A 17,700-nucleotide genomic window follows, 5' to 3' on the forward strand; every position below is an offset into this window, starting at 1 on the left:
GTTTTGCCAAGAGAATGCACTGGTCATGGCAAATGCCCTCTTCCAACAACACAAGAGATGACTCTACAAATGGACATCACCAAATGGTCAATACTGAAATCAGATTGATTATATTCTTTGCAGCCAAAGATGGAGAAACTCTATACAGTCAGCAAAACCAAGACGAGGAAATGACTGTGGCTCTGATCATGAACTCCTTATTGCCAAATTCAGACTTAAATTGAAGAAAGTAGTGGAAACCACTAGACCATTCAGGTATGACCTAAATCAAATCCCTTACGATCATACAGTGGAAATGACAAATAGATTCAAGGGATTTGATCTGATAGACAGAGTGCCTGAAGAACTATGGGTGCAGGTTTGTGATATTATACATGAGGCAGTGGTCAAAACCATTCCCATGAAAAAGAAATGCAAAAAGGCAAAATGGTTGTCTGAGGAGGCCTTACAAATAGCTGAGAAAAGAAGAGAAACAAAAGGCGAGGAAAAAAGGAAAGATATATCCATCTGAATACAGAGTTTCAAAGAATAGCAAGGAGAGATTAAAAAAAGCCAATGCAAAGAAATAGTGGAAAACAAAGAATGGGAAAGACTAGAGATCTCTTCAAGAAAATCAGAGATACCAAGGGGACATTTCATGCAAAGATGGGCTCAATAAAGGACAGCAATGGTAGGGACCTAACAGAAGCAGAAGATATTAAGAATAGGTGGCAAGAATACACAGAAGAACTATACAAAAAAGATCTTCATGACCCAGAGTGATAGTGTGATCACTCACCTAGAGCCAGACATCCTGGAACGTGAAGTCAAATTGGCCTTCAATTGATACTTCAAAGCATCAATATGAACAAAGCTAGCAGAGGTGATGGAATTCCAGCTGAGCTCTTTCAGATCCTAAAAGATGCTGTGGCTAAAGTGCTGCACTCAGTATGGCAGCAAATTTGGAAAACGCAGCAGTAGCCACAGGACTGAAGGTCAGTTTTCATTCCAATCCCAAAGAAAGGCCATACCAAAGAATGTTCAAACTACTGCACAACTGCACTCATCTCACACGCCAGCAAAGTAATGCTCAAAATGCTCCGACCTATGCTTCAACAGTACATGAACCATGAACTTCCACATGTCCAAGCTGGATTTAGAAAAGGCAAAGGAACCAGAGATCAAATTGCCAACATCTGCTGGATCATAAAAAAAGCAAGAGAATTCCAAAAAACCATCTACTTCTGCTTTATTGACTACACCAAAGTCTTTGAGTGGATCACAACAAACTGTGGAAAATTCTTCAAGAGATGGGAATACCAGACCACCTGACCTGCCTCCTGAGAAATCTGTATGCAGGTCAAGAAGCAACAGTTAGAACCGTACATGCAACAACGGACTGGTTCCAAGTTGGGAAAGGAATACCAGAAGGCTGTAAACTGTCATCCTGCTTATTTAACTTATATACAGAGTACATCATGTGATATGTCTGGCTGCATGAAGCACAAGCTGGAATCAAGATTGCCAGGAGAAATATCAATAACTTCAGATATGCAGATGACACCACTCTGGGCAGAAAGTGAAGAGCAACTCAAGAGTCTCCTGATTAAGTGAAAAAGGAGAGCAAAAAAGCTGGCTTAAAACTCAACATTCAAAAAACAAAGATCATGGCATTGAGTCCCATCACTTCATGGCAAATACATGGGAAAACAATGGAAACAGTGGCAGACTTTATTTTCTTGGGCTCCAAAATAAAAGCAGATGGATGCTTCAGCCATGAAATTAAAAGACACTTGCTCCTTGGACGAAAAGGTATGACCAACCTAGACGGTATATTAAAAAGCAGAGACATTAGTTTGCCAACAAAGGTTGGTCTAGTCAAAGCTATGGTTCTTCCAGTAGTTATGTAAGGATGTGATAGCTGGACCATAAAGAAAGCTGAGCCTTGAAGAATTGCTGCTTTTGAACTGTGGTGTTGGAGAAGCCTCTTGAAAGTCCCTTGGACTGCAAGGAGATCAAACCAATCAATCCTAAAGGATATCAGTCTTGAATATTCACTGGAAGGACTGGTGCTGCAGCTCCAATACTTTTGCCACCTGATGCAAAGAACTGACTCACTGGAAAAGACCCTGATGCTGGGAGAGATTGAAGGTGGGAGAAGGGGATGACAGAGGAGGAGATGGTTGCATGGCGTCACCACCCACTCAATGGACATGAGTTTGAGTAAGCTATGGGAGTTGGTGATGGACAGGGAGGCCTGGCGTGCTGCAGTCCATGGGGTCGCAAAGAGTCAGACACGACTGAGCGACTGTACTGAACTGAACCAGAAACTACCAAGAGGCAAGTGGGGAGGGGGTTTAACCAGTGCTCAGAGGAAACATGATCTTGTTGACACCTTTAGTCTTTCTGGCTTCCAGCCTCCAGAACTGTGAGAAAAGGAGTATGTTGCTTTAAGCCACCCAGTGTGTGTTATTTCTTTATGACAGCCCTAGGAAACTAAGACAACAGTAACTTTAACTTCTAATTTACGTTCCCGGCCCCAAGAGTGCCTTTACCCACAGACCGCTCCAGTACTACGTAGGCGCTCAATCCCGTCGCTGGTAAAGCAATGAGTTGAGCTTCAGCAGTCCTACTGGCCAAGAATTACCAGGCATTTATGAACTAACTGCTGCGAGATGCACAGCCAACACTCAGCATTACTGAAGCAAGATATGGGACCACACGGAAAGCCGAAACACAGTGAGAAACATTAAATACAGCATGGGGCAAGTGGAGCAAAGCGAGAAACACGGAGGACCCCTGTTGGAGAAGGGGGTTATTTTCTGAGAAGATGGCGTCGCCAAGTCGCTCTCCCAAACCCCGCGCAATGGCTCCCAGGCTTCTCCCCACGGCCGTGGACCCAGCAACAACCCACCGTCCAGCGTTCCTCGGTCTGTACTACCCAGCGGAGAACATACCTCCTACAGTATCACAAGCTTAATTCTCCGCGCCTGCGCACGGCGCCTCTACGCGACGCACCTCCTCACGCTGTCGCGTGGGGTGGGACTTCCTCCGGGCGCCCCGGAAACCGGAAGGAGCTCTTTTCTCCAGGAAGGAGAAGGGAGTTGCCACTGACATCGGACACCGGGAAGTCGGCTCCTTGTGTTGCGTAAGGTAAGGCTGATCTCTGGCCACTCGGCGGGGCGGATGACTGCAGGTACTTTGTAGGCAGGCTGTCTGTAGCATCGCCTTCAAGAGATGCGGCAGGGAACCGGAGTTAGAGATGAGGGGTCGGTGTATCTGTCGCCGGGTCAGGCCACCAGCGACTGAGGTCTCGTTACTAACTCATTGTTCTCAGCTCTTTCGACCTCGTCTGAAAAACGAACTTGATAGCTCACGGAAAAGTCGTGAGGATAGATACGGAAGGGAGAAATCCACACCCAGAATGAAGTTTAAGAAAAGACTTAAGTAGGTGTAATTTCACGGGGGCGAGATGTGTGTTGCGTAAGTTATGTAACGTGAAAGTCTGTACGAACCCTGCCTTTCTGAGTCGATGATTCCTTCCCGGTAGCAGCGCCTGTTGCATTAATTTGAAAAAGTACACTCACAGATGGTCATTTTTAAGCTTCCCGAATTGGCCAGCAGAGTCATCATTTGGTATTAGAGGTGGAACAGGATCGTCTAGGTCATACCCCTCCTTTCATCTTAGATTCAAGCATAGTCTCTGAGAGGAGACCGACTGAAAGTAACACAGGTTGTTAGTGAGACAAACTAGAAGTGAAGTTTCATTTCCAACCCAGAATTCTTTCCTCCACACAGTGCTGTCTCTTTGGATTGCTAAACAAGTCTTTGGGAGAAAAAGTGAGCAGGAATGAAGAGGGCGGTGTTGTACATTTAGGTGCAATATGAATCCATCCAAGGTATACTGGGACAGGAGAAAGGCTGAGAATCCCTCTCCCTGTTCCTGCCTGTATGCAGAAATTTAAAACCCACTTTCTAATAAAGAGGCTTGTAATTTTGGAAGACAATTTGATGTCTCTCCTTTTTTGTTTTTTTTTTTTTTTTTTCAGGTATATGAGCACTTTGAAAGCAGAACACCGTTGTTTCCATGATTTGATCATTCAGAAATTATGAAGGCACAGTTCTTGCCTGTGATTGACTTACAGTCAAGCGGAGTAGACATAGGTCGTGGTGGCAGTATAGCCACTTAAGTATTCTGAAGGAGGTGAGTGTGTGGCACTTAAATCAGCCTGAGAGAGGGAGAAATTAGGCAGTGCTTCTAAGAAGCAACTTTTATACAGGCATTTATACAGGTGGACAAGGAATGGGGGTGGGGGTGGGGGTGGTCATTCCAGATTTCCAGGAATCTGTGGCTAAATTATAAATTGTACAGAAGACACTGTCAGGTGTTTTCCCCAGAGCGTTAGCTTTATTTTTGGATCTTGCTTCTCTTGTTTTCCTTCTCTCACTGCTCCCTCCCCCTTAACTGGATGGGTAGAAATCCTTCTGAGTGGCAGAATAATAGGATGGTTTTACCAAGAAGTAATGTATGTACTCAGTAAATTCATGTGTAAAAACTAAGTTCCTGCTTTGTTTAAATGCATAGCTAGGAAACCTCAATTTGTTTGTTGGCTTCTTTCCCCGTGAGTGGATTATATTCTTATCTCCAGTTCAGTCTTTTTGAATATAAGGACATTTAGTTCAGTTCAGTCGCTCAGTCGTGTCCGACTCTTTGCGACCCCATGAATCGCAGCACGCCAGGCCTCCCTGTCCATCACCAACTCCTGGAGTTCACTCAAAGTCATGTCCATCAAGTCGGTGATGCCATCCAGCCATCTCATCCTGTGTTGTCCCCTTCTCCTGCCCCCAATCCCTCCCAGCATCAGGGTCTTTTCCAATGAATCAACTCTTCGCATGAGGTGGCCAAAGTATTAGAGTTTCATCTTTAGCATCAGTCCTTCCAATGAACACCCAAGACTGATCGCCTTTGGGATGGACTGGTTGGACCTCCTTGCAGTCCAAGGGACTGTCAAGAGTCTTCTCCAACACCAAAGTTCAAAAGAATCAATTCTTCGGCTTTCAAAGAAGAGATCCCCACATTTAAGCTTAGGAATGAGCACAGGGGAGACAGCAAGATTAGAATCCAAGTTCATACTACAAAAACATTTTTGTTGGCTCTGTCTGGGTGACTGCATGTTGTTTTAATCAGCTGCAAGCTGTTAAATTGAATTTGCATAGCTCACATAAATGCCAGTTTAATTCCACCAGGATTTGAGTGAGGTGGAAATAGAGCAGAAAAACCCTGAATCTGTCAAACTGGGGAAAATGAAGAAAAAGGCAATCAATTAGTAAGTTGGGCTTAATGTGTTTTTCTGGGATTGGGGAATTGCAGAAAAGAAGCTCTTTAGTAGTAAGACGTGAACTGTTTAGTAGCATTTCTAAAATATTTGGGAGCATTTTACTGACTTGGGGCATAGTTGTGCCCTGCTCATGGTTAATGCTCCTTGCAAGAGACTTCCTAATTGACAGAAAAGATCCTGACTGATGGACTCTTTCCAAATCACCAAGTGTTATCTTGCATTTAGGTTCATTAGCCATTGGTTGCTGTGAAGGAAGCATATGTAAGAGTTCAAATCTCTTAAAGCTTTAAGTTATAAAAGCAATCAATGACCATTCCCTCAGTGTCTTGACATGCTAGAAGACAGTGTTCTAAAAGCTGGACTTGTCATGCTCTTCTGGAGACTAACAAAATAGAGTCCTTGAAGTCAAGCTGACTCTGCTTTTAGCCTCCTAAAAGAAAAGGTAGATAGAACAGGTCTTGTGTGCAAAATGAATTCAAGACCTACTTATCTACCAACAGCAATGATAACTGTTTGCATCATCTTCCTGTAGAAAATAGGAGTAGTAAATACAGAGATGAGTGAGGGTGAAGAGAGACTTAGCCTATGAGACTCTTACTCTTTAATTGATAGGAGAGCGATTGGAAATTGGAGAGGTTGGTTAGGAAAGCGGAGGAGAGGACCTTCGTCGAGGAAGTCTCCAGATGGCTAAACTTCCCTGGATGGAGACCAGTATAGTGTTGTTTACAGAATGCTGCGTCATGGTGAATCATGCTGGGGGCAGCTGTCAGTGTGTGAGCCGTGTAAGGTTTTCACACGTGCTGGAAGATGGAAAGAGCAGACTGATGACCAAGCACAAGGTTCAGAAATATTTTATTGGATGTGTACAAGTGCTTGCAAACTGTTGTTTGAATCAACAGGAAGTCAGTTATTAAACATAATACTTCTCCAAAGAAAAGGCGATTCAGTTTTACTAGAAACAGGTGTCATTTTATATCCCAAGTCTCTAACCAACTTCGCAATCTCATCTAACAAGGGTGCCTTAGCTAAATCTCTGAACCCCTGTTAGTCTACACCAGGATTCTATGGAGGTTTTACATATTCCTTTTCCCCTTTGTTAAGGTGGGGAGGCCAAAGCTTATGTTAATTGCTCAGGAGTTATTTGGTGATATAGGTAAAGAGTTATATAGGTAAAGCTAAGAAAAGAACAGATTTTGATACTTTTTGTCTTAGTTGCCCATTATAAAGGATGGTGGCTACAGTGGTCTGATGTTTTGTTTTTTTTTAATCTTTTTCTGTTTTGTTTTTTAACAGATTTATCAGCAGGTTGCAGGTGAACATGGCCTTGAGGTAAATCCTGCCCCTTGTTGAAATGTAGTTTCAGTAGATAGTTCTTGGCATTTTAAGGAATTAGAATATTTTACAGAAAACAAAAGTTTTGTTTTGGTTCTTTTCTAGACTTTTTTTTTTTCCCTTGTAGATGAGGAGAAACATGTTAAAGTTTCTTTATGCTGAGTAATTGTGATACTTGAAGTTGGTCATCTGCCTTGTTTAAGTGGATTTTAAATGTCAAAAGCTAATTGTAGACCATTTTTTCTTGATCAAAATAAAATTTTATTAAAACCTTATATGTGCCTAGTTTTTACCCATTTTATCTTATATGTGAAATAAAGCCTGAAAGATCCCTGCATTCAAACTTACTTGATCTGTGAGGTCCAACTTCCTACTTGATAGTTTTTTAGTAGCTGAGACCATTTTTGAATACACACACACACATATTTTAATTGCAACTTGAGCCATCTCTGTGCTACTTCCTTATTTCAGGGTAGGGCAGAGATGTGTTGTGTAAGGAGCTTTAAGATTGTCAGGTTGAGTTGTGAGTTTAAGAATCTGACTTCTTATTTATATGAATCGGCAGGGTTTTGAGATAGGAGATAAGAGGGGTTCCTTGTGTCAGACTCAGCATGTACTGGGAAGCATGAAAGATTTTTTAGTTAACACAAAACCCTAAGTGATAGGACCCGGGTAGAATCACCCACAGGACACGATACTAAATTGTCTCTGAGAACTGGCACCGGAAACGAACTCAAGAACCAAACCAGAAATGCAGCCGAGAGGGCTGGGCGTGGACCTCTCAGAATGCAGGAGAGCAGCGAGGCAGGAGGCCCCGAAGCTGCTGGCTGGAGACCCCCTCTCCCCACAGCGCTCAGCTCTGCACTTGGCGGGCTGATGTTTTCTCCTAAAAGACTGTTGTGCATCTGCTCTCTGTCATACATGGTTCTGCATTCTCACGTTTGTCATTAAATCTCTAAGACAAGGGGCTCCCCAGGTGGTGCTAGTGGTAGAGAACCCGCCTGCCAATGAAGGAGACATGCGGGTTTGAGCCCTGGTCGGGAAGATCCCCCGGAGGAGGAAATGGCAACCCACTCCAGTATTCTTGCCTGGAGAATCACAGAGGAGCCTGGGGGGCTACAGCCCATGGGGTTGCACAGAGTCAGTCATGAGTGAAGTGACTTGGCATGCATGCACGCACATAAGTGTTATTTTTCTCTTTGTTCAAAGGGAAACAAGCTCAGGGAGATAGTGTGACTTTTCTAGGGCCTAAAGCAAAGTGGCTATAACAGAGCAATCAAACTCGAGTCTTCCAATTTCAGATATGGTTCTCTTTACCTTATAGGTCAGTTCCTAGAATCAGTTGCAACTACTGGTGTCTGTGTTGACCAGACCTATGAGGGACCCCTGGCCCCACACCATGTCCCCAACATGTACACAGTGAAAGCAACACATTTAGTATTTGTGTGTGACACCAGGAAGCGTGGGATGTTGCGTCTTTACCGACCTGGCCACCAAGCCCCAGGTGCCCCTCATGTCACACTGCCTCCCCTCCATCTCCTCGTCGTAGGTCTTGTGCCGCAGCTTGAATGAGCCCTGCTGTCCCTCATGTGTAGATCAGTGATAGGCTGAAGAGTGGTGGGTAGATGAAAAAGATGCTCTTTTATTCAACAGATACTCAGTGTGCACGTCTCAGCTTCAGGGACTGAGTGCTGAACAAGACAGACACTGTCTTGCCTTTGTGGAATCAGGCATTACAGAGGTCACTTCAAAATTAGAGGGCATAAATACTGTGAAGGAGAGGAACAGGTTTTTAGAAAGTACCTGATGGGAGAAACCTCGTCCTCCAGACTGCCACTGACCACTGGGAAAACGAGAACGCAGCTGAGAAGAGATACGGCTTCCCTGGTTCTCTCTGCCAATGGCCTCTTGCCTTAAGCCAGTTCTTGGCCAACTAATGAGATGTCACAAGTGCTGGGGCAGCCAGAGCCACTAACATGAATCTTCCCTCCTCCTCCCCCAAGCTCCGCAGGCCTTGGGGACTGAGATACTTTGTATATACACAAATAGACCAATGCAGTTTGACAGCCTTAAATACCTTTGAGTTTAGTTTGAGCCTTCATTTTAGATCCAGGACTAGAACTGAGTAACAGCCTCACACAGGTGGCAGTGCACAGGATCCAAGTCAGGTGAATTGAATGCCCAGTTCAGGCAGCTGAGGCGTGAGTGGCTGGGAGAGGGGTAGGTACGGGAGAGAGACAAGCAGAGTGGGCTAATAGAAAGTGATGTGCTTTGGCATCGAAATGCCGTTGTGTATCTTCAGGCAGCCAGGTTTTTCCAGGGAAAAACAGGGATGCACAAACTGGGGAAGCTGACAGCTGAATGTATACAGATGCTGGGAAATGTCCACATTGAAAAATGACAACTTTGCATTTTCATAGTCTAACAGAATACCAATCTTCTTTGGGGGAACCGTTATTCTTATGTCTGGAGTCGTCGTCTTGTGTAGAAATTCATACTTATGCCTGAAGATTAAATGTTGATATAGCAAAGCTTCAGAAACTCTGTGGATGAGCTATTTACAGAACATTTCAATTTTCAAATACTCCTTTGATTATATTATTTTCTTTCATTAAATGACTATCAAAGTAACAGGCCATTTCTAAAACTATATATCTCTTTGTCCTAAGAAACTTTCGTTTCAAAACTTTTTGAGCAGCCACTTAACCTAGAAAACAACACACACTGTCATAAACTCATACTGCATCAAAATTTGTCTAGAAATCATATGTTTAAAAATGTGGATTTCAAGGTTCAGATGTGTAAATCCCCTGAAATAAAAGACATTTGAAACAGGGAACTTCACGATCTTTCATGCAGTAAACGGGGCCTTTTTGTATAATCTGCACGTTATTGTGAGGCATCCCGTTCTTAAACTTTCAAACCAAGTGGGGCACCTGGGGGCTGTCACCACTCAGTACTGTATGCAGTTGCACCGTCTCCTGCCGGGGGAGGGTTGCACCATGAAGGGAGGTTGCCTCTCCTGTGTGCTTTGGAAATGGCTGAAGCCAAATGCCACCAAGGGAATTGCCTAACGCTGCCCCACTATGGACGCGTGAAGAGCTCTGTGTGCCGGCATGGGGGTCCACACAGTTGAGGTGAACACTTAAGAACATGCTGGAGCAAACCAGCCCATTTCCATCCCAGTTCACCTTATTTTTTCTCAACTGAGCAGTCACCCTCTACTTTCCCTCCCACTACCTATAGAGTCTAAGACTGAGTCAAAAAGTGCAAGTCCTCCACTGTGAAACACACACACACACACACACACACACACACACACACACACCCCGACATCTTTCCAAGGTGGGACCACAGCCTTCAAGCCTGCTCCAGCGCTCAGCTTTTTACCCTTCCTGTCCTACTCTGTCGTGTGTTCCCGCCCTTCTTTTAGCCTTACCCCTCCCACTCCACACAGATGCCCACTCTTCCCTTATGCCCCTTGTTCTTAACTAAGAGAGGAGACTGCTTTTTAGTCTTACTTCAGGCAGAATATTAAAAAACAGTGTGTGGCTCAGTGCACGGTGTCTCTTGCATTCTCCAAACTGGATCTGAGGTCTAGCAGAGTGCATTTTAGAGCACATTTTAGTCCTAATACCTTACAGGAGGAAGGCTGGTCTCACCTTTGCTCGGGCATGGCAACATTTAACTAACCATGATCGAGGTTTCACTGCGTGAAACATTAATAGGTTTCAGCAAGTTGAGGGTCAGAGGCCCCATAGTACACACGATACTGGGAGAGTGAGGTGATAAAATTTTTTGCAATTTTTGAGATGGAGGGAGGTTGCACTCAATGGCCTTCTGAGTCGGAAGTGTCTGTTGGCCTGGGCCTTGTGGATTTTCCTCCATTAGAGGACAGAATGCTTTTAGCAGCAGAAGCAAACCAGAATTAATCATAACCATTAAGCTTCTGCCCACATCTACCAAAAAAGTTGGATTTGGGACTTCAAGTCAAACTTCATTTAGTAACACTGAAGTTGAACATAAATGTAAAACCAATCACTTAGTGGTAAAGAATGCTGTCTTTGGAGCCAGACTGCCTGGGTTTGAATCCAAGCCCTGAATCCATGTTGGCAGTGGCTCTGTGTAAAGAATCCGCCTGTCAATGCAGGAAACTCAGTTTCCCTCCCTGGTCTGGGAAAGTCCCACATGCCATAGAGTAACTAAGCCCAAGAGTGCCGCAACTATTACGCCTGCGCTCTAGAGCCCAGGAGCCACAACTACTGAGCCTACATGCTCTAGAGCCTGCGCTCGCAGCAAGAGGAGCCAGCGCAATGAGAAGCCCACACTGCCCTGGAGAGTAGCCCCTGCTCGGTGCCACTAGCGAAAAGCCCAGGAAGCAGCGAAGGCCCGGCACAGCCAAAACAAGTAAATGGGACAATACAGCTGTGAGAGGCAAATGAGATAGTATGTGCAAGGTTGTTGAGCAATGCTTAACACAGAATAAGCGCTCCATAAATTTTAGCTATTTTATCAAAAGTACCCAGAGCTGCTTTCTCTTTCTAGCTGGACTTTAGGGAAAGGGGCAGGAAATGAGTCCTGAAACATCTTAGCATATTTTAGAAAACATAACGTGGACCTTAGTTATTACCAGTGAAAACCTCTCCCTCTATTCCTACCAAAGTACATTTTGATCTCAGGTACCCAGATTTCGCCTTACCTTGATGACGCAAATGTGTGCCTCATGCACCACGAGAGGCGGTTTGCCCCCAGGTCCTCTTGTCTGGGGACATTTTCAAAGGCCACACCCACCGTGTAGTCCAAACACTCATCCACCTCTACCTCCCAGTAATGGCGCCCTCGGACTGGAATTAGGTTTCCCATGACTGCAGCACACCTGATTTTAGAAAGTAGAAGTATGTGTCATTTGGGGTGACCCACGCCTGGCTGTGCAGGTGAGTGACACCAACTGCTAGGGTCAGTCAGTAAGTGGTCCGGAAGGGTGGAGGCAGGTGTTCAAACACCTCATTTGTAAGGCAGCACAACCTTTGCTCTCAAAGCTCAGCTGCCCGATGCTGAAGATCAGAAGAAGGTTAGTACCCTGCTGGTCACAGGTGAGGAGGAGACAAGCCCACTCTGTGTGCTTTTTCGGCAACCGGGCTTTTTAGAGTAACAAGAAGATTTGGTTCACTTGTTCCTTAAAAAAGAAAGAGATTGACGACTTTCCTTGTGGTCCCGTGGTTAAGACTGTGCTCACAATGCAGGGAGCCCAGGTTCGATTCCTGCCCTGGAGCTAAGAGTCCACATGCTGCAACTAAGGCTCAGTGCAGCTAAATAAATAAATATTGAATGAACAAGACCACAGGCCCAAACTGGAGCTCTGTGTGCCAAGCCCCAGGTCACCAGTCAGCGACAACTTAGTTACAGTTTTACCTTTCACCTAAATGGAATTTTATTTTTATTTATTTTTAATTTTTTTTTATTTTTTAAATTTTAAAATCTTTAATTCTTTAATTTTAAACCAGTCAATCAGAACACTAGTTAGGTAATATGCTTGAGAGACCCCTGACCTTTCCTAAAGGAAAGTAACCTTACCACAGCCAACTTGCTTTAAAAAAAAAAATTTTTTTTTTTAAATTTTGTATTGGGGTATAGCCAATTAAGAAACAATGTTGTGATAGTTTCAGGTGAACAGTGAAGGGACTCAGCCACACATATACCTGTATCCATTCTCCCCCAAACTCCCTTCCCATTCAGGTTGCTGCATAACAGTAGGTTCTTGTTGATTATCCATCTTAAATATAGAAGTCTATACACATGCATTCCAAACTCCCTGACTATCCCTTCCCCACATCCTTACCCCCTGACAACCATAAGTTCGTTCTCTCAGTCTGTGAGTCTCTGTTTTGTAATTTTGTTTGTGTCATTTCTTTTTAGATTCCACATAAAAGGGATGTCATATGGTATTTCTCCTCCTCTGTCTGACTTACTTCCCTCAGTAAGACAACCTCTAGATCCATCCACGTTGTTGCGAATGGCATTATTCCATTCTTTCTAGTGGCTGAGTAGTATTCTATTGTATGCATGGACCACAGCTTCTTTATCCACTCCTCTGCCGGTGGACATTTAGCCAACCTGCCTTTTTTGCCTGGAAATATAATTTCCTTGTTCCTGATCCCTTCCACCTGAAAAAGTCTTTCATTCTGTACAGCTCCTTGGACCTCCTTTCTACCTGCTAGATTAGGGGCTGCCCAACTCAAGAATTATTGGAAAAAAGTCAGTAAGCACTTTCAGATTTGATCAGTTTCATTTTGTTTCTCAACGCAGGTAAGAACTTGATTGCTTCTTGTTCCTCTCTGCCCCACCAACCCCGCGCTGAACGGGTGGAGGCAAGGAAGGGTAACGCTGGGTTCCACTGTACTCTGTGCTGCTCTGCCGCCACAGGTGTGCGTGCTGGTCGCTCAGTCGTGTCCAACTCCCTGTGACCTCGTGGACTGTAACCCGCCAGCTCCTTTGTCCATGGGATTCTCCAGGCAAGAACACTGCAGTGGGTAGCCATTCCCTTCTCCGAGGGGTCTTCCTGACCCAGGAATCGAACCAGGGTCTCCTGCGGTCTTTACCATCTGAGCCACCAGGGAACAGGCAGTAGGTGCGTAACACACATGCAGTAAGAAGGTCAGCAGGAGCCAGCGTCAGAGAAGAGACAGTTACGAGACAGTCCAGGACGCAGGCAGGGAGGCTAGATGCAGCTGTTCATCGGCAGCCCCTCTGGCCGCTTAAGTCCTTTCTTCCTTAGAAGATCCTCCTGACTCTGAGACCAGCCCACCATGAATTCTTTCTATCCTGATTACCAAGGAGCTGAGAACTGTGTTTAATATTTAATCTTAAAAACAGAAATTAGCCCTTGAAGTTAAGCCATGTTCTTTTTTTTTCTTCATCCACTGCTGTGATTTTTCTATTTCAGTAGGGTACATTTGCCCCCCCTCTTTTTTTTAGATTTTTTTTTAATGTGGACCACTTTAAAAGTCTTTATTGAATTTGTAACAATGTTGCCTCTTTTGGGGGGTGGGCAGTGAGGCATGTGGTATCTTAGCTTCCCCACAAGGGATCAAACCTACATTCCCTGCACTAGAAGGCACAGTCTTAACTACTGGACTGCCAGGGAAGTTCCTTGGCCCCTATTTTAAGTCTTCTTTAAGTATTTGGAAAGAAGTAAGGTCTAAATGGGGGCTTCCCAGGTGGCACCAGTGGTAAAGAACCATGGACAGAGGAGCCTGGTGGGCTACAGTCCATAGGGTCACAGAGTTGGACATGACTGAAGCAATTTAGCACTGCATGCAAGGTATTAATACATGGCACCCACTCCAGTGCTCTTGCCTGGAAACTCCCATGGATGGAGGAGCCTGGTGGGCTGCAGTCCATGGGGTCGCTAAGAGTCGGACACAACTGAGTGACTTCACTTTCACTTTTCACTTTCATGCATTGGAGAAGGAAATGGCAACCCACTCCAGTGTCCTTGCCTGAAGAATCCCAGGGATGGGGGAGCCTGGTGGGCTGCCATCTATGGGGTCGTACAGAGTCGGACAAGACTGAAGAGACTTAGCAGCAGCAGCAGCAGCAAGGTATTAATACATCATTTTGACCTTAAGTACTAAGTTCTGAAAATAGCATCAATCCAGACAGACAGGGCGCATCTTTGATGGACACCCCTCCCTCAGGTCTTGTGTCTGCATGATCATCATTCCTTCCACCAGCTTTGGTGTTTTACCAGGAGTTTTGTTAGAAAGTATCGCCTGGTGGGAGAGAGAGCTCTGGGCTCCACACTGAGGGGCTGGGTCCTTGTTCTCGCACTGCTCTGGGAGCCTGGGACTCCACTCAGAAGCCATGTCTCCCCTTCTGACATTGGTCAGACCCCTCCTCTCCCTCCCCAGCCTCCCCTCCTCCCCTCGCTCTCCCTCATTTCTGGGAGTCAGAGCCTGAGGCCCCTTTCAAGGCTGCATCAGTCATAATCCACCAATACCCGGATAACAGCACGTATCAGCGGAGTTCATGAACTGTTCGGGTGAGGTGCTGATACAGTACCTGGTAAAGTGGGCATCGCTGGGGACTGGCTCCCTAGGGGGGCCTCTCCTCTCGCTTCGCACAACCGTGAGCCCATCTTCAGATACAGTCAGCCGTGGATGGCAGGTGTGCTTGTCCAGGGGGAAGTAGCTGCCTGCGAGGGGGAGAGGCACACGGAGACCCCCCCGAGCCAATCACTCCACTGCATTCTCCAAGTTGCACTCTACACAGGCCGGGCCTCACTACCCATGGCCGGCATTAGCTCCCCCCTGTATGACAGTGGTGAGCCTGGACCTTGCCTGGTGATGCCCCTCATGCTAATAATGATGGCAGTTTACATGGGTTGAGCATTACTGGGTGTCTAGTACTGAGCAAAGCAGTTTGTTGAGTCTTATCTCATTCACACCTTACAAGTATCCAGGTGTTAGTATTTCCATTTTGTAGAAGAGGAAACAGAGGGGCAGGGAGGTCCTATCAATAGCTGTAGATGCTAGAACTCAAATTGGAACCCCAGAGACGTCCCTGGTGGCTAAGACTCCATGTTCCCAATGCAGGGGGCCTGGGTTCCATCCCTGGTCAGGGAACTAGACCCCATGTGTTATAACTGAGACCCAGCGCAGTCAAATTAAATACTTCAAAAAACAAAATAAAAATAAACATAAAAATAACAACAACAACCCTAAACCCCAAGCCCATCTGATTCCAGTGGCTGCGCTCTTCACTGGGAGGCTGTAAATACCTGCAGGTGAACAGGAATTTCTAATCTGCTTGCCAAGGGGAATAGGAATTGAGGGAATTACTAGTGATCAATTTGACAAAGGTTAGCAAAATCCAGCTTTCAATGAGGGCAGTGAGAGAGAAGGGAGGAGATCGTAGAACCTTCTCCGAATTATGGTTAAAATAAAGCACATAAAAAAAAAAAGTTACACAATGGGGATTTCCCTGGCAGCCCCTGGGTTAAGACATCTTCTAGTGCAGGGGGTGTGGGTTCCATGTCCGGATGGGGAACCAAGTTCCCACATGATGGGTGGTGGGGCCAGAAAAAGTAAAGTGGCCCCCTTCTGTAAAGTGGGCCCCCAGGGCTTTGATCGCCCCCGAGCCCCTTCCTAGCCTGATTTGCCATGTGTTCACATTAGTGAATGTTCATCAGTTTTCCAGTGAAGTCACAGCAGCTCTGGGTCTGCCACGAAGGGGTATCTTTGGGTCCAGTGAGTGTGTGGTGGGGGCACAGACCTGTGGTGTGGACGGTAGCGGGCTCACTCCTCGCACTGGGGCCGCCCACGTTGAGGGCTCTCACATAGATGGTGTAGCTCTGCCGGGGCTGCAGCTGCACCAGGCACTCGCAGGTCGGGATGCCCACAACAGACCTGGGTGAGGAGGCGCGCTGGCATCACCGCGGGGCCGGGGCAGACAGACCCAAGCACCAGCCCCTCCCCGCTGACCCCCAGCAGCGGCACAGGCAGGAGTGAGGCTCTCCTCAGTGCTCCCTCCCAGTCGGGTCCCCCTTTCTCGTTTTCTTGTATCCTTTCTGTCTGTGGCTCTCGCCCCTCCAAGCTCCCCACTCTGTGTCCCAGGCATCCAGCACTGCACTCAGTCTGGGTCTAACGCTGCATCAGTGGGGCGTGCATGCAGTTGAATCCAGTGTGTGCCAGCCTGTCTGGCAGGACCACAGCCTCTCCGAGGGCAGGGGCCAAGTACCACAAGCTAAGCACAGCGCTGGGCTCACAGCAGGCTCTCCATCTGTGTTTATGAACAAATGATCTGACTAGAGCTGATATAGAGGGGCCCTGGGGGAAACTGAATGTAGCAGCTGCCCTCATAGAGCTTCCAGTCTAGAAGAAAGGCATTTCTCAAGCCATCCCTGGAAGAAACGTAAGATGGTAACATGACAAGTTGATGGTATATTATGGAAGGTACACTAGCTGAGAGGTGTTTTTGAGCTGAACTCTGAAGAATGACTGGGAGGTAAATGGATAAGAAAGAGAATAGAGGATTCTCGTTCATAGAAGAAGCATGTGCAAAGGCCCTGTGGCAGGAAGAAGCATAGACAGTAGAAGGAACTATTAATAAAATATAACCCATGTGGTTGAGGGAGGGCGAGCTGGTGAGGATAAGCTGGACAGGCAGGAAGGGGCTAGAGCCAGTGAAGGAATTTTGTCTTCTTCAGGGATGCCATGATTAGATCTATACTAGGAGAGTAAGCACTGCCCAGCCTTCTGATGACCCCCAGTGAAAAAGGTTTAAAGTATCAGCACAAGTTGCAAAGGAAATCCAAACCATTTGGGGCGGGGGGTCAGACCACTGAACTCCCTTCCCTGCTCCTGAGGATCCCTGGAAGTAGATAACCCAGGTTAGCAAGCCCTGATGTGGTTGTGGACACATGAAATTGACCTGGGACAAATCGGCTGGGGATGGGGGCAGGCGGGGGCAGATGGCCAGGTCCCAAGCCCTGAATTTAGTGTAGAACAATCTGTCTCCCTAACAGCTGACACCAACCCCTCCTCCATTTCTCTAAAGCTGGGCTGGTGCACAGTAGGGCAGCCCCTGGACTTGGCTGCCTTTCACAAGCTTCTGGACCGCCTGGTTGTAATCCAGAGGCCTAGCCATAATTCCTCCACTGTATACAGCTGTAGATTTGTGGGATCTGCAGGCCCTTGTGGGTCCTGAGCCCAGCCCTCTTCTAGCTGTGAACTCCTCCAGATCTCTGCCAACCAGAGGGGAACATGAGCCTCTAGGCAGCTGACCACCAGGGACATGATGTTCTTTGTACATTGAATTCAATTCTCTTTCATTTCTGCTTTTCTAGGTTCTTTCTCCTCCTCAAGTTCCAGCCAGGTGGGTTTCTTGGTTCCTCCCGTGCAGGAAGCTCACTCCTGCCCAGGAGCCAGGCCTTGCCTGCATCCACTCTTCTCAGGCCTCCTCCCTCCCCATCCATCTGGTCTCAGTTCCAATGTCCACTCTCTCCACAGTAAGCCTCCACCTCCACTGCATTCCCTATTTCATTCATGTG

The 17,700-nt window shown here is 46.3% G+C and overlaps 1 protein-coding gene and 1 long non-coding RNA gene across 5 annotated transcripts in view; one reads left to right on the forward strand and one right to left on the reverse strand.

Annotated features, from left to right (window-relative positions):
- On the forward strand, positions 3,052-6,925 carry LOC102177005. Of its 4 annotated transcripts, XR_310897.2 has the most exons (4): positions 3,052-3,132; positions 4,029-4,183; positions 6,612-6,647; positions 6,778-6,925. It is a non-coding gene; the product is annotated as an uncharacterized LOC102177005 (long non-coding RNA). The 4 variants fall into 4 exon arrangements; XR_001919905.1 differs by having other exon boundaries at positions 5,227-6,925; XR_001919906.1 differs by having other exon boundaries at positions 5,931-6,925.
- The window catches only part of FSD2 (fibronectin type III and SPRY domain containing 2), a 37,665-nt gene continuing 28,237 nt past the window's right edge, over positions 8,273-17,700 (reverse strand). The window contains exons 10-13 of the mRNA XM_005695011.3: positions 15,924-16,057; positions 14,712-14,844; positions 11,350-11,526; positions 8,273-9,154 (exon numbers count right to left, since the gene is read on the reverse strand). Of these exons, the coding sequence (XP_005695068.2) occupies positions 8,902-9,154; positions 11,350-11,526; positions 14,712-14,844; positions 15,924-16,057 (697 nt within the window). The 3' untranslated portion in view covers positions 8,273-8,901. The remainder of the gene's footprint in view (positions 9,155-11,349; positions 11,527-14,711; positions 14,845-15,923; positions 16,058-17,700) is intronic.

Source organism: Capra hircus, chromosome 21 (assembly GCF_001704415.2).
Source record: "Capra hircus breed San Clemente chromosome 21, ASM170441v1, whole genome shotgun sequence".
In the NCBI taxonomy this organism is placed as follows: domain Eukaryota; kingdom Metazoa; phylum Chordata; class Mammalia; order Artiodactyla; family Bovidae; genus Capra; species Capra hircus.